Raw genomic sequence first — 14,260 nt, 5'->3', positions numbered from 1 at the left:
TATCATCTATCTAAGGAAAAAAGGGAAATAAATGAAACTTCTGCCTAATTTCGTACGTATATTTAATTTTTTACAGTAACTTGTAGTATATTAGAGCCTATTCAGCACGAAGGAATTTTAAACCTAACCTTTTTGTGTCGAATTAAGGGTTATAGTACCTTACGATATAAGTGCGAAAAACAGGAAATTCGCAACGAGTGGCGAATTACCTATTCGCACATGTATCGTACAACGTTTTACAGTACATATGACATTTCTTTCATTCATTTCATTTATTAATTTCTATAACAATATGATATTGTGTTAGAAAAATCTTACAAACTAATACATGCACATAAATAATAGCGGGACATGTCAATAAATAAAATTCCAAAAATACACTTAAATCAAAAAAAAAATTACTTCAGTTTTGGACATAGTTGCGTAATGAGCTTATTATCGCACTAGTGCAGTAAAGTAGCGCGATATGTACTCCCAAAGTATTTATAAAACTTATGAATACTTACAGAAACTCGAAATAAAGCTCATTTTTAGCAGTATTCTCTTGTGCAACCGCCGCCGCCTTACTGTAGAGTATGCCTTTGGCCTCGTGTTGTAGTATGCTCTGCGCTAGGTCCGTGCACGGGTACCGGTACAGGTCTATGCCGTGCGTGCCTAGGAACATCTTCAGGGCTAGCAGTAGGTCTTTATCTAGGTCCTGTAATTATAATAATTGAATACACACAAGGGTAAACAACTAGGGAACAAATCAAATTATTTTATCAAATATTTTGATTTGCGTTTTTTAAGTACAGGGTGGCTAAAAAATAAGTGCATTCCCGTTGCCAGGGAGGTTTTGGGATTGTACTGAGCAACTTTTACTATGGGAATGGGACCAACCGCGAAAAAAAAATTACCCTACCAGCCAAAATGTATGAAACAGCCAAATTTTTTTTCGTGTTTTCGGAGTTGGTCCCATAGTAAAAGTTGCTCAGTATAATCCCAAAACCTCCCTGGCAACGGAAATGCACTTATTTTTTAGCCACCGTTTATATAGTCACAGTATATATAAATTATAAACTGAAATAGATATCATACACTAAAAAAAAGTGACCAAGTCCACCGCGGTGGCCGAGGCGGGAATCGAACCCGCGTCTTCAGCTTACGCGGCTAACGTCCTGACCACTAGACCACCCGGCCACCGATGTCCGGGTTCGATTTCCGCTTCGGCCACCGGTGGACTTGGTCACTTTTAGGGTTCCGTACCCAAAGGGTAAAAACGAGACCCTATTACTAAGACTCCACTATCCGTCTGTCTGTCTGTCACCAGGCTGTATCCCATGAACCGTGATAGCTAGACAGTTGAAATTTTCGCAGATGATGTATTTCTGTTGCCGCTATAACAACAAATACTAAAAAGTACGGAACCCTCGGTGCGCGAGTCCGACTCGCACTTGGTCGGTTTTTTTTCTTACACACACACACAAAGGAAAATTATCGGTAAGATTATTCCAGATGTGAGCGTTAAAGCTTGGAAAGGCATGCGTTTAAAAAATGGTTGCACATAGCCAAGTATTCATTTCAGATAGTAAATAATAAACTTACATCTTCAACAATCAGTTCTTCATACTTCTGCAAATCCAATATAACATTTCCCGGTCCCGTTAACTTCACTTTATTTCCCAAAAACTTCAAATCTAGGAACAACTTATGAAATAAACTCCACTTATTATTAGAATTCTTAGTGTTATATATGTGATAACCAATATAGAAGGCGATATAACCATCATCAATTATTTCTAGCGGTGTAGTATTTATGTTATCATAATGGTATCTCTTTAGGAATTCCGCATGAGTTTTCTTCATTTCATCCTCGCTTAGAGACGATCTTAGACAATTCATAATCAAGTCATGTATTTCGTAAACGTATATTCTCTCGTCGTAGTTGTAATCCTCCATTATGAGGCACTTTCGACGGAGTTGTTTCATGATAGTTTCGACTTCAGTGTCGTTTTTGTCCCACAGGCGACCGATGACTTTGGCGGTGACTTTAGCGTTGTCGGGTAGTATGGCGAGTTTTTTGAAGAGGGACAGTGTGGCGGAGTCGAGAGCGTTGATGCAGACTTTGATCGGGTTATCGTGACGCGGTAAACTGAAAAAATGAGGAAACAGTGAGAAAAGTTACTATACCGTCAACCGGGGTTAATAAATTCCCTCCGTTTGACGGTACGTTTAAATTAAGGGCGTCGTCAGCTGATGGCCTGGAGGGGCAGTTCATATGGCATATGTTCATATGGCCGATTACCAAGGGGAGGGGGAGGGGAATACATTTAGTTAGAAATTTTGTTTTCCAGGGGGTGGGAGGGGGCAGCTGCCCCTTCTTTGGCGACGCCCCTGCGTTTAATGATAAGTATAGTTATGTTATGTTCAAATCTCCGACAAGATAAGTCCTCGTACCACGTCGAGGCAGTAAAAATCTCCATCTATCCTTATCTAACACCGTACAGTTGAAGAGATGGAGGGAGATTGTTTAAGAGAGAGGAGAGAGCACCAAGGGCATAGTGATACGGATGATATCTAAGTAGTGATACTTGGGCGTTTTCTAAAATAAATATTGAAAACCTGATTCTTTTAAATCTGGACATACTTGGGCTCATTCTACTCAGAATCGACAGTATTCTCCAGTATTTCTCCTGTTTTTTAGATTCAATTTGTTTACCCCAAAATCAAGCAACTACTGTCCGGTATCCGGCCGGATATTAAAAAAAGGGCCTGATAGGCCAGATACCGGATAGTAACCGAATATCCGGTGCATCTATACTAGTGATACTTACAACAAGAATTCCTTCTTCTGCAACTTATTCACATAATACGTCCATCTACTATTGTCGTGGTTCAAACTCTGTCTATTCTCTGACAATATTGCGCCCACCAGCGCAATGGAAAAGGGGTTGCCTTTGCAGATGTCGTGTAATTTCTTGGCTTGGCGCGGTAACATGCTCATGTCTACATCGAGGCAGGAGGCGAAGAGTTCGAGAGATTCTTTCTCTTCGAAGTTGTTTCCTATCTGTAAAAGTAGACAAGCTTTAATGGAAAGCAAAGAACATTTATTTTTTCACCTCAGCAGCTCGAACAAGCCTACTTTCTTCAAAGCAAAGTAGCTTTTTAATTTAGTGAAGGCCTTAAACTGGCACTTCATACTTTTATAAAAAAAAAACTGTATTATTCTGTGTAATTCGAAATAAATATTAACCTTTAATGTGTTCTCACTACTGAGGTGAAAAATTATGTGTGGAACACGAGAGCAAAGTTATTTTAAATCTCGTGTTTTTGAGTCTCTCGCTACGCTCAAGATTCTAACTTAGAATCACTCGCTTCGCTCGTGATTCGATAATGGAATCTTTCGCTTTCTCGGGACTCAAAATAAACACTCGCAAGAAAAACCAACTTTCCTCTCTTGTTGCACAAATAACTATTTATAATTCGGATTAAAGCAATTAAGAGTGCCCGGCAAGCTCGGCCGAATTTAACCTTCCCATACAAACGTAGTTTCGTTCTCATTTTTAACCGACTTCAAGATTTCAAAGGAGGAGGTTCTCAATTCGGTTGTTTTTTTTTTTTTTTTTTAATGTTTGTTACTCCATAACTCCGTCATTTCTGGACCGATTTTGAAAATTCTTTTTTTGATTGTAAGTATATACATACAGATTGGTCCCGTTTTTGTCAAAAAGCAGTTCTGATGATGGGATCCATGAGGAATCGAGGGAACTCCTCAAATGTTAAAGGCATACATATAGTGATTTTAGTATTTTCATCAACAAATCAAGCACTTACATTTAAAAAAGTGACATTTGATGAAGTGGAACTGCTGATGATGATCAGAACGGAACTCTTCAATGACGCATAGTTCACGTTTGGCAATTTGTCCTCTTCGTTATGTTTGTTAAGCAAGTTAGGTTTTCAAGAAACATTTTTGTCAAGCTCGAGTTCTGATGATGGGATCCATGAGGAATCGAGGGAACTCCTCAAATATGAAAGGCATACATATAGTGATTTTTGTATTTTTATAAACAAATCCAGCACTTCCATTTTAAAAAGTGACATTTGATGAAGTGGAACTGCTGATGATGATCAGAACGGAACTCTTCAATGGCGCATAGTTCACGTTTGGCGATTTGTCCTCTTCGTTATGTTTGTTAAGCAAGTTAGGTTTTCAAGAAACATTTTTGTCAAGCTCGAGTTCTGATGATGGGATCCATGAGGAATCGAGGGAACTCCTCAAATGTGAAAGGCATACATATAGCGATTTTTGTATTTTTATCAACAAATCCAGCATTTCCATTTTAAAAAGTGACATTTGATGAAGTGGAACTGCTGATGATGATCAGAATGGAACTCTTTAATGACGCATAGTTTACGTTTGGCGATTTGTCCACTTCTTTATGTTTGTTAAGCAACTTAAGTTTTTAAGACATATTTTTGACAAGCTCGAGTTCTGATGAGGAGACCCACGAGGAACCGAGGGAACTCCTCAAATGTGAAAGGCATACATATAGTGATTTTTGTATTTTCATCAACAAATCCAACATTTACATTTAAAAAAGTGACATTTGATGAAGTGGAACTGCTGATGATGATCAGAATGAAACTATTCAATGACACATAGTTCACGTTTGGCGATTTGTTCTCTTCCCTATGGACCCAAACCCAAACTTGGACCCGGACTCGGACCCGGACCCGGGTCTGAACATGGACCCCAACTCGGACCCGGACCCGGACTGAACTCTGACCCAAACCTGGACCCGGACAGCCGGACACGGACCCGGACTCGGATCCGGACCCAGACCCGGACCCGGAAATGCTACTAGAAAAGTGGGTTAGGTGGGTGGGTGGGTTTTGAACTGCGATTCTCACAGAACAGAATTGCTATCAGAAAAGTAGGTTAGGTTAGGTTAGAGCTGTGACCCTTACAGAAACGAAATGCTACCAGAAAAGTAGGTTAGGTTAGAAGTGCGACCCTTACAAAAACGAAATGCTACTAGAAAAGTGGGTCGGTTTACCTCCTTTTCTACATAATTAGGCAAAAGATGCTGTCTTTTTCATTTCATTGTCTGGAATCTAAGAATGCTTTCAGCGGCATCCACCATTGAAGTCGGTTTTTTTTCTTAAAAATTATAAAACTACGTGTTGGATTGTAACGAAAATTTGCACATACAATGACGAAGTATATCTAGGTCTGTAATTAGTTTATATAGCTCCAGTTTATAAAACAAACGAAATAGATCAAAAACAAGTTTTGTATGAAAAACTTAAATTCGCTGTTTTTTTTTTTACTATGGTATCTGAAGCTAGATAAACTAATTACTGACCTAGATTTACCTTATCTTATTGTAAGTACAAAGTTTCAGAGCAATCTATAGTCGTTTTAAAATGAGAGCGTAACTACGTTTGTATGGAGAACCGAGCTTGCCGGGGACTCTTAACCCCTTATTTTGCCAGCCGAAAAATGGCCTTGACGTTTTAAATTTATAAATTTAATTTTGGCTCTCGTTGACCCGATATCGCTATCGAAATCGAGAGGTAGACAGCCAAGCTGGCTAACAAATTATTTTTGCGTACTTCCGAAAAGCAGGAAGTCCTGTTTCTATATGAAAGAAATCGGTAATCCAGTTATTTTTTTTTAACTTTTGTCAGTGAAGAGTGTTATTATATCACTGTTGCGTAACAAAAACTAACAACACTATTGCATGTTACAAAAAGGATACATTCTGTAAAAAGTGTATACACGTAAGTATTATAAAAAAGTGTACTACAAACACTTCTTCATGAAACGTTGGTGAACATTATGTTATTACATTATTTACATTAAGATTTAGAAGTTGTCAGTTATTAGTGTGGACGGTGTAAGTAAATACTATAATATCTACCTTAATTATCTGTGCTTGGAAATTATCCACAACATCCGTGTCCCTCGTAGTGATCAGTATCTTGCATCCTATATCGAACGCCTCCAAATATCTCTTCTCACTGACTTCATCTAATACTAAGAGGGCATCTTTTAGCACGTTCTCAGCGAACTGGGCTTTCAGTCTGTCACGTAGTTCCTGAAAGTAGGGTTACAAGGTTAGAGCTCTTGCCCACTGACGTCCAGTTTTTTGCGGGATACGGTTTTCTCCAGGATTCCGGTTTGCGGGATACTGCACGCATACTACAGGAAACTGGATCCTGCAGAAAACCGTACCCGCAAAAAACTGGACGTCAGTGATAAAGCGGCCTTAGATTTACTATTTTACGGTACACTCAACATCGTTAGATACTATTAAAAATGCTTAGTAATTAACTTGTTATAATTAGGTAATCATAACAATAGGGTATTTGACTACTAGACAAATCAGTTTCTTTTTACGAACTGTCAAAACGGTTTTGCTTCTATGGAATTTATATGAAACACTAGTATGTGACGTCACAATCAAATTACGTACTCTTTATAAATTTTTACGGGTTTTAAAATTGAAATTATGTCTAATAATAACTGCTGTCAACGTTTCTCTATTAATATTCTGGTGCTTTATTTCATGCATGGTGTAGAATGATTTTATATACAGTCAAATACCATATTCAAGAAATAAATTCTTGAATTCACCTATTTTTAAGACATGGTCAGATAGTGACCGTATATCTGGGGCCCGTTTCTCAAAAGCTTGTAACTTGTAATACAAGTGGAAGTCCCTTTCTAACAAAAGCTGTCAAAAAGTGACATCCGCGAAGAAGTTTTTTTTTTATGTAATAGGAAGCAAACGAGCAGGCGAGCCGCCTGATGGGAAGCAGTCATCGCCGCCCATGCACATAAGCAACATCAGAGGAGCTGCTTATGCGTTGCCCACCTTTGAGAACCCTAAATACCTGCTTCTTGAAGAACCCCATGTCATAGCGCAAGGGAAACACCTCAGAAGGTAGCTCATTCCACAACTTGCACGTTCCGGGCAAAAACGAGCGAGATGCCCGCTTGTTTTTGGTTTGCCACGTGTCAAGAAAGAAGTTGCGCGTTGCGAAGTGTATACGCGCGTGGCAGCTACTTTAATAACAAGGACAAATCTGTAAGAAAATACCGCTCGTCATATTCGCTGGAAATCAGTGGTCGGCCTACCTGCCAGGTCCACTCGTAGCTGGATAGCGATTGGCTGTCCGCGTTGGATCCGATGCTGGACATGGATATAGAAGAATTCATGTACGAGTTGTGGACGTACATTGAGGATGATGCTTTGCGATATAATCTGAAACAGAGAATGATAGTTTATACGTAACGTAATGATGATAGGTGAGTTTTTTTTCTTTAGAGGCGATAAAAAGTGGGTAGTGTGAACAGCAGGCCCAGGTATCGCTGGGAAGACACGTGTGATGGCGGATCTGCTTCAGCTTCGCCTCAGTAACTGGCAGGAAGTTGCGCAGGATCGGGACAAGTGGCACGCTATAAGATTCTTTAGATCACTGAGCTAAAATAGTTAGTTAGTTATTGAACACAGGGGATCTACATCTACAATCTACATATACCTACGATTAAAAACTAATAATAATAACACAGTATTTAATATTATTAAAATACCTCATCGCTGTCACCTAAAAGTATTTTACCTAAGCATTTATTACCTGCGGGGATACTATTGGGACGTAAATGATTTTAATAACAAAACTTCCGTGAGACACAGACATATTAAATATATTAATAACGGGTCACTCACGTATTTTAAGTCGAAAAACGCTCGACATGTTTCACTCCGTACCGAGTAGTATCATCAGGAGCTTGCGTTGACGGTGACGGACCCGTTATTAATATATTTAATACGTAAATGATTAAGAATATTTAAATCTAAATAACAATTTATTAAAATTTACTCTAATACTAATATACACTATCTCGAAGTTTAAAGATAAGGTTCAGGTTACTATTCGTAAATAGGATGTAAGAATTAAGTTTAGATTAAGTTTGAGACTAACAATTAAATTAAGTTAAGACAATAGTTTAATTTTTCGTATTCTACTAGGACAAGAGAGGGTTCGAAGCCTAGATACTGGGTCTGTCTACTAGAGAGTTGGCCGGTCTTCCAGTACAATACCCCACGTCCCTCGGATGTGCGTAGCGTGGTGGAGTTTGACGCGGCGGGGACGGAAGGACGGGGTGACCGGCGACCGAGGCCGGTTGGCCGTACGTATATAAAAAATACCTATCACAGCGTAGGAAATCTGTCTGTGCGTTGAAGAAAGAAATAGTTATTTCATTATTATACGTATAAGTATACTTAAGTCAAAATTAATATTAGGTTACAAAGTATAAGTATTTGTAAACTATAAATACTAATACTTTTAATAAACACTCATCATTATCTGTAATACGAGGGTCTCTGTTATTTCCCGTAAAGTTTTAAGTCATAATGTATTGTTTGTCTGCATTTTCGTTATTCATAAGTTTGGTTTTTCTCAGAAACGCATAACGTTTCAGGATTGCCATAAAACAAACCTAACCTAACCTTTCTATAGGATAACCTTAATAGTAATAAAATTCTGAAAAGTTAACGGTTTCTGAATTATGGCTAATGATAATCTGATAATCATTACATTATGACTTTTAATAATTATGTCAAACAAAGGGATCCGGTAATACGTGGTATGAAACTAACAAAAAAGATATGTAAACTCGCTTGTTCTGTAAACTTAGGATGTCATCTTCAGTCTTGCAGTTGCAGAAGTTGAGCCAGACCAGAACACGGCGCCATTAAACATGGAACACCATGTTTAATGGCGCCGTGTTCTGGTCTGGGTCGGTGTAACCCCGACTTGACTAACAAATCAGGTCGGAGTTATACCGAAGAGTGCCAATGGAGACAGAAGTTCAAACCGTGGCATGCCAAAGAGAACCAAGACCTTTAACTATTGGAAACTCACTTGTTCTGTAGACTAAGGATGTCATCTTCAGTCTTGCAGTTGCCGAAGTTGAGCCAGAACACGGCGCCGTTAAACGTGGTGTTAATCAGGTCGGGGTTATACCGAAGGGCGCCAATGGCCACGGAAGTCTTTCCGGACCCTGGCATGCCGTGGAGAGCCAAGATCTTATGGCGGGCGAGGCTTCGGAGCTTGGTGACCACTTCATTTTCCTGTAACGAAATGTTCTGTTAGAAATTAAATGTGGAAAGGCACCAAACAGCTGCGAAAGCGGAGTTCTTATTACTGTTTATTACTAACGAAGGTTATACGAGACAACATGGCTACTGTAATAATTACTAACAGTTTTCTTCAGGGCTATATTATACGCAATTCAAACTGACGACTGGGGTCGTAAAAGTTCTCATTCATACTGGCACCAGACTTGCAAACATAAGATCCCTAAGAACCAATGTTACGTAATGTTACGAATTCCACGACCATCTCACCTCCGGCCCTTAACCAATGAACCATACTTTAAAATACCTAAAAAAATACCAATGAATATGGGAATAGGCTCTGTCCAATATTCCTACCTAATATCCTGAACAGCTTACCCAAACAAGAAGTAGAAATGTTAGAAAAATATCCTGATAAAGCAAAGAATACACTTAAGAAAGCACTGATTAACACTAACTAATGTAAGTTAAAACTAATATAAAATAACATGTAAGCACTAACTAACTAAAACAAATAACACATATAATTAAGGCTAAGCTTAGTTAAAATAAACTCAAAATATAGAGATTGTAACTGAGTTAAGACGAATGTTTGTACCTAACCTCTAATGAAATAAACAGTTTAATTTTTTTTTTAATTTTTTTTTATTAATTGTCTTACCACAGCAACCCTCAACCAGCAACACATAATGATCCGGCAACCTTGGCACATGGCCTTTACTAAATAAGGCTGTACTACTGTCTATCGAAGGCTTGGTAGGACGCGTTGTTGCCATTCTGGAGGAGCGAGTCGATTTGATAATGAACACCTGAATTAACTAAGATACTTACCACAGCAACCCTCTGCACATAATGATCCGGCAACCTCGGCACGTCGCCTTTGCTAAGGCTGTCCTCGAAACTGGCGTTAACCATTGGTTCATTCAGGTCTAGCTGGAGTTTCTCCCATAGCCAGTTGTGGTCCTTAAACAGGCTGTCTACGAAGGCTTGGTAGGCAGCGTTGTTGCCATTCTGGAGGAGCGAGTCGATTTGATAATGAACACCTGAATTAACTAAGAGACTTACCACAGCAACCCTCTGCACATAATGATCCGGCAACCTCGGCACGTCGCCTTTACTGAGGCTGTCCTCGAAACTTGCGTTAACCATAGGTTCATTCAGGTCTAGCTGGAGTTTCCCCATAGCCAGTTGTGGTCCTTAAACAGGCTGTCTACGAAGGCTTGGTAGGCAGCGTTGTTGCCATTCTGGAGGAGCGAGTCCATTTGATAATGAACACCTGAATTAACTAAGAGACTTACCACAGCAACCCTCTGCACATAATGATCCGGCAACCTCGGCACGTCGCCTTTACTGAGGCTGTCCTCGAAACTGGCGTTAACCATTGGTTCATTCAGGTCTAGCTGAAGTTTCTCCCATAGCCAGTTGTGGTCCTTAAACAGGCTGTCTACGAAGGCTTGGTAGGCAGCGTTGTTACCATTCTGGAGGAGCGTGTCGATTAGGTATCGTGTGCGGTCGACGCGGTTTGTCTGAAAATTAGAAGACGTAAATTATGAAATGGATGAAGATTGCAAGGGTCCGGGACCGATTGTGAAATTATAAATCCAGCTTTCTATTCAACAAACTTTAAGTAATCGTTAGAAGCTTAATCGCTTTAGTTGTGACAAGAAGTGATCACGTGACCAGGGATCTTTAGGAGAGTGGGAACAATTACCAATGCAAACCACAGAGGTATTAGGTTTAAGGCATTTATTAACCGGAATAGCCACAAGCCATAGCCATAAGTAAAAGAGAAAGATGCCCGCAATTTGCGTACTTCGGTCTTCGGGGTAGGCCCTCTAATCGCAAGGGCTTCGCCAGCTAGACGACGTCCTTAGAAAAATTGTTTTACGGGAAAAAATCGGCAGTGCGAACCGAACTATTCGGCCGAATACGAACATTGAAAAATATGCCGAATACCGAATAATTACCGAATATTCGGCCCATCTCTATTACAAGTTCTTTCCCTATTCGAAAATGAAAGACTTACCAAGTTGGATATGTGTTCGATATCCTCGTTGGATATAGCGTTTTCCTGATACAGCTTGTCTATAATGTAGGTGACGTCCAGGTCTCTGACGATGTCGTGCTGGTGCAGCTGCAGCAGGGACCGGTTTCTTTTGTCCATTGTTTTAGAGGCATCTGGAACCAACAAACACCTATGTTACGTACGTCAGTGGTATTGTACTCGGAAAGATTAGACGGCATTTTTCTACATAGATTCTATATGTATACCATACTATGAGAGAAGATGGATAGTCCATTACTTTGTACGGAAACCATGCTTATATTATTACGTAAGAATCTAAAGTATTTTTTTTATTTTTTGGTAATAATCAATTTTGGTTTCATTTTAGTTTTTCCTTTTTCATTCATCTCTACATACGATTTTGATCTGTCCAGGGGCGCAAAACCCACTCAGAAAGTGGATCTGCCACTAGAACATCTCTGGCTGGAATAATGGGTTATCAAAGTATAATCTTAACTTAGCGCATTTCCGTGAGAGTAGAGCACGTAAGAACTAGGTATCAAAACCCCCTCCCGGCCCTTGTAAGAATAGTGAGACATGGTAGAACCCCCTCCCCCCTAAATCGTCTTACGTAATAAATGAATGGCACCTTACTGTACAAAATAAGAAATTTCAAAAAGTCCGACCAGAACAGTAGAATCTTAATGAAGTTTAAAATTCTCCCGCATCCATTAGCAATTCATATGTGGTATTTTCTATAAAAAGGGACCTTATTGTCGATGGCGCTTACGCCATTATTAACGATGCGCCGATATAAATATAATGCCGCGCGACACTGTGAGGCGTAAGCGCCATCGACAATAAGGTCCCCTTTCATAGAAAATGCCCCATATAAGCAACTTAGTCATCTAATAGTGATTTTATTACGACTAGTAGGTAAATACCATAATTATAATTCAAGAGGTTACCTTTTCCTGGCATTGATTATGCCTGTCTAGACTGTCAAGGACATTATTAAATAATAATACCGTTTTACTACATAATCCATAAGGTGCATCTCTAACATTAAGGTTAGCGTCAAAATAATGTAAGTAAAAGTTTTTGCTGTTTTTGTTTTTTTGCCGTTTGTTTTAGGTACAGTCGCCATCAGATATATCGGAGCGGCCGAGGCTCTCACAAATATCTGAACACGCCTCTATTGTCAAGGCGTTAGAGTGCGTGTTCAGATATTGTGAACACCTCGGCCGCTCTGATATATATGATGGCGACTGTACTGTCTAATATTTTATGGTATGTTATGTTACGTTTTTTACCTTTGCAGTTCTAATTATTACACGACTAGTATAACCTTTTAACTAAAGAATAAGCAATATATTACAAATACTTTAAAAAATTACTCGAACTTATGAGTGGGTTACGTGGGTTTTATTAGATTTATTTACTCTGTTAAAAAAAACACCAATAAGCAGTAAGCAGATGATTTTCAAAACTCACTAAACAAACTAAGCAGTATTTAGCAGCTTTTATTTTATCGCTTAAATATTTGTTGAAACGCCCAGAAACTGGTAACTTAAAATCAATAAAAACAGGACCAAAAATAACCAAAACAGTTCAATCGATTTAGGTACTTTTCCCAAAACTTCACTGACACATGTTTAGATCGGTTTCGGTGAAAATAACCCAGATGAAACTGTAATAAGCACATGTTTTTTGTCAATAATTTAATTTCAACAAGCAACTAATAGAGACAATTCTAACAAACCCCAACAATTAGCCTCACAGTTTATATTTGAACGAATTTTTTTTTATTCGGATGTTTGTTACCGTTATATCATGTTACGAATGCATTTCCGTTATTAAATTATCATAAAATTGCTTAAAATAATAAATAAAAAGTACAAAAATATGCCCGCGAAACGCGCGAAACGTCGTCGTCACGCGTTCGACAGATTAGTTCACATAAGGTGACATAAGTGTCATCATATTTTTTAATAAAATAATGTGAAGGTTTACAAAAGTATTTTTATTTTCTCCGGTATTTAAACGATATAAATTATGATTACAAAAATTAAAAAAAAACATGCATGGAGCTAATTAGGTTTCGTTGTTTTATCACAGAGTTCCTATGGTCACCTCCTGCGTCCATCATCAAATCAGCTCGATGGTACCATAATATTGCATTGTCACCCAACTTACATATGTATGTATGTGTAGTTTCAGCTCAATCGAATAATGGGTCTAATTTACCTTGCACGATTTGACCCGAACATACATACAAACATTGCAAGATTTGCCATTACGCAAATAAAAGCTTGTAAAAATATACCACATGATTTACATTTCACCGAGAACAAGTGCAAACTTGTTTATCAAATCAACTCACTGATTCCAATCTGCGATTATAAACTTACGCCACACAGAAAAACTAAACAAAAACAAACAAAAAATATAAAACGTTTCACTCTTCTTCAAGAACAAAAGTGCAGATTTGATTCGCAATAAAATTTTCTACGAAAGCCGATGCATTACGTTTTAAAAACAATAATAAATAAAAACTATTTACTTTTATTTAAATTCTTTTTCCTCAAAGACGCGACCTGAAGCAGTTGAGATCGAGACTTCGATCGGCGACCGCGATCGTGACGATTCATCGAATGTACCGGTGCAACCCCATCAGCGGTCGGTCAAACACTGTCCTTACTAGTCTTACTATTGACCATGCCCTCCCATCCCGAAGGCGTTATAATTATTTTCAAATCGATATCAATAGATGGCGCCAACTGTCACGATCGACCATTACGAAATTTTTATCCTACAGATTAAGACTTAATTAATGGTATTTAGAGTGTCATTAATTCAAAACATTATAAATTAAATACAAACATCAATAAAAGCACGAATTCAATGCATTATTTTAGAAAGTTATAAATCACAACTATATGGCGACCGTCTTCGACGTAAACACACATAAGTAACAGCATGCGACAGTTTTTGGGCTTTCCAAATAATATTGAATATTGTCACTAGATGGAGCCGACCTGCGCACTGAGAAACGCGGGTCGAGATTTTGTTTGAGTGTGCGTGCGGCGACCATAGATACAAGTCGCGCACACATACAAAC

General features: G+C 38.7%; 1 protein-coding gene, 1 long non-coding RNA gene and 1 other non-coding gene across 3 annotated transcripts in view; 1 reads left to right on the top strand and 2 right to left on the bottom strand.

Moving 5' to 3' along the window:
* LOC134744735 (uncharacterized) overlaps positions 1-14,260 on the top strand; it is a 581,044-nt gene that overhangs the window by 511,333 nt on the left and 55,451 nt on the right. The window lies entirely within an intron of this gene.
* The window catches only part of LOC134744714 (uncharacterized), a 62,441-nt gene that overhangs the window by 23,344 nt on the left and 24,837 nt on the right, over positions 1-14,260 (bottom strand). Inside the window, 8 exon segments of the mRNA XM_063678633.1 lie at positions 507-697; positions 1,585-2,131; positions 2,814-3,046; positions 5,907-6,083; positions 7,127-7,253; positions 8,920-9,128; positions 10,433-10,660; positions 11,161-11,312. Coding sequence (XP_063534703.1) covers positions 507-697; positions 1,585-2,131; positions 2,814-3,046; positions 5,907-6,083; positions 7,127-7,253; positions 8,920-9,128; positions 10,433-10,660; positions 11,161-11,298 — 1,850 coding nt within the window. The 5' untranslated portion in view covers positions 11,299-11,312.
* Positions 1,108-1,179, bottom strand: Trnat-cgu (transfer RNA threonine (anticodon CGU)). The gene has a single exon. It is a non-coding gene; the product is annotated as a tRNA-Thr (tRNA).

Source organism: Cydia strobilella, chromosome 10 (assembly GCF_947568885.1).
Source record: "Cydia strobilella chromosome 10, ilCydStro3.1, whole genome shotgun sequence".
Classification (NCBI taxonomy): domain Eukaryota; kingdom Metazoa; phylum Arthropoda; class Insecta; order Lepidoptera; family Tortricidae; genus Cydia; species Cydia strobilella.
The sequence above is the reverse complement of the archived record's forward strand: the minus strand, read 5'-3'. Positions and strand labels throughout refer to the sequence as shown.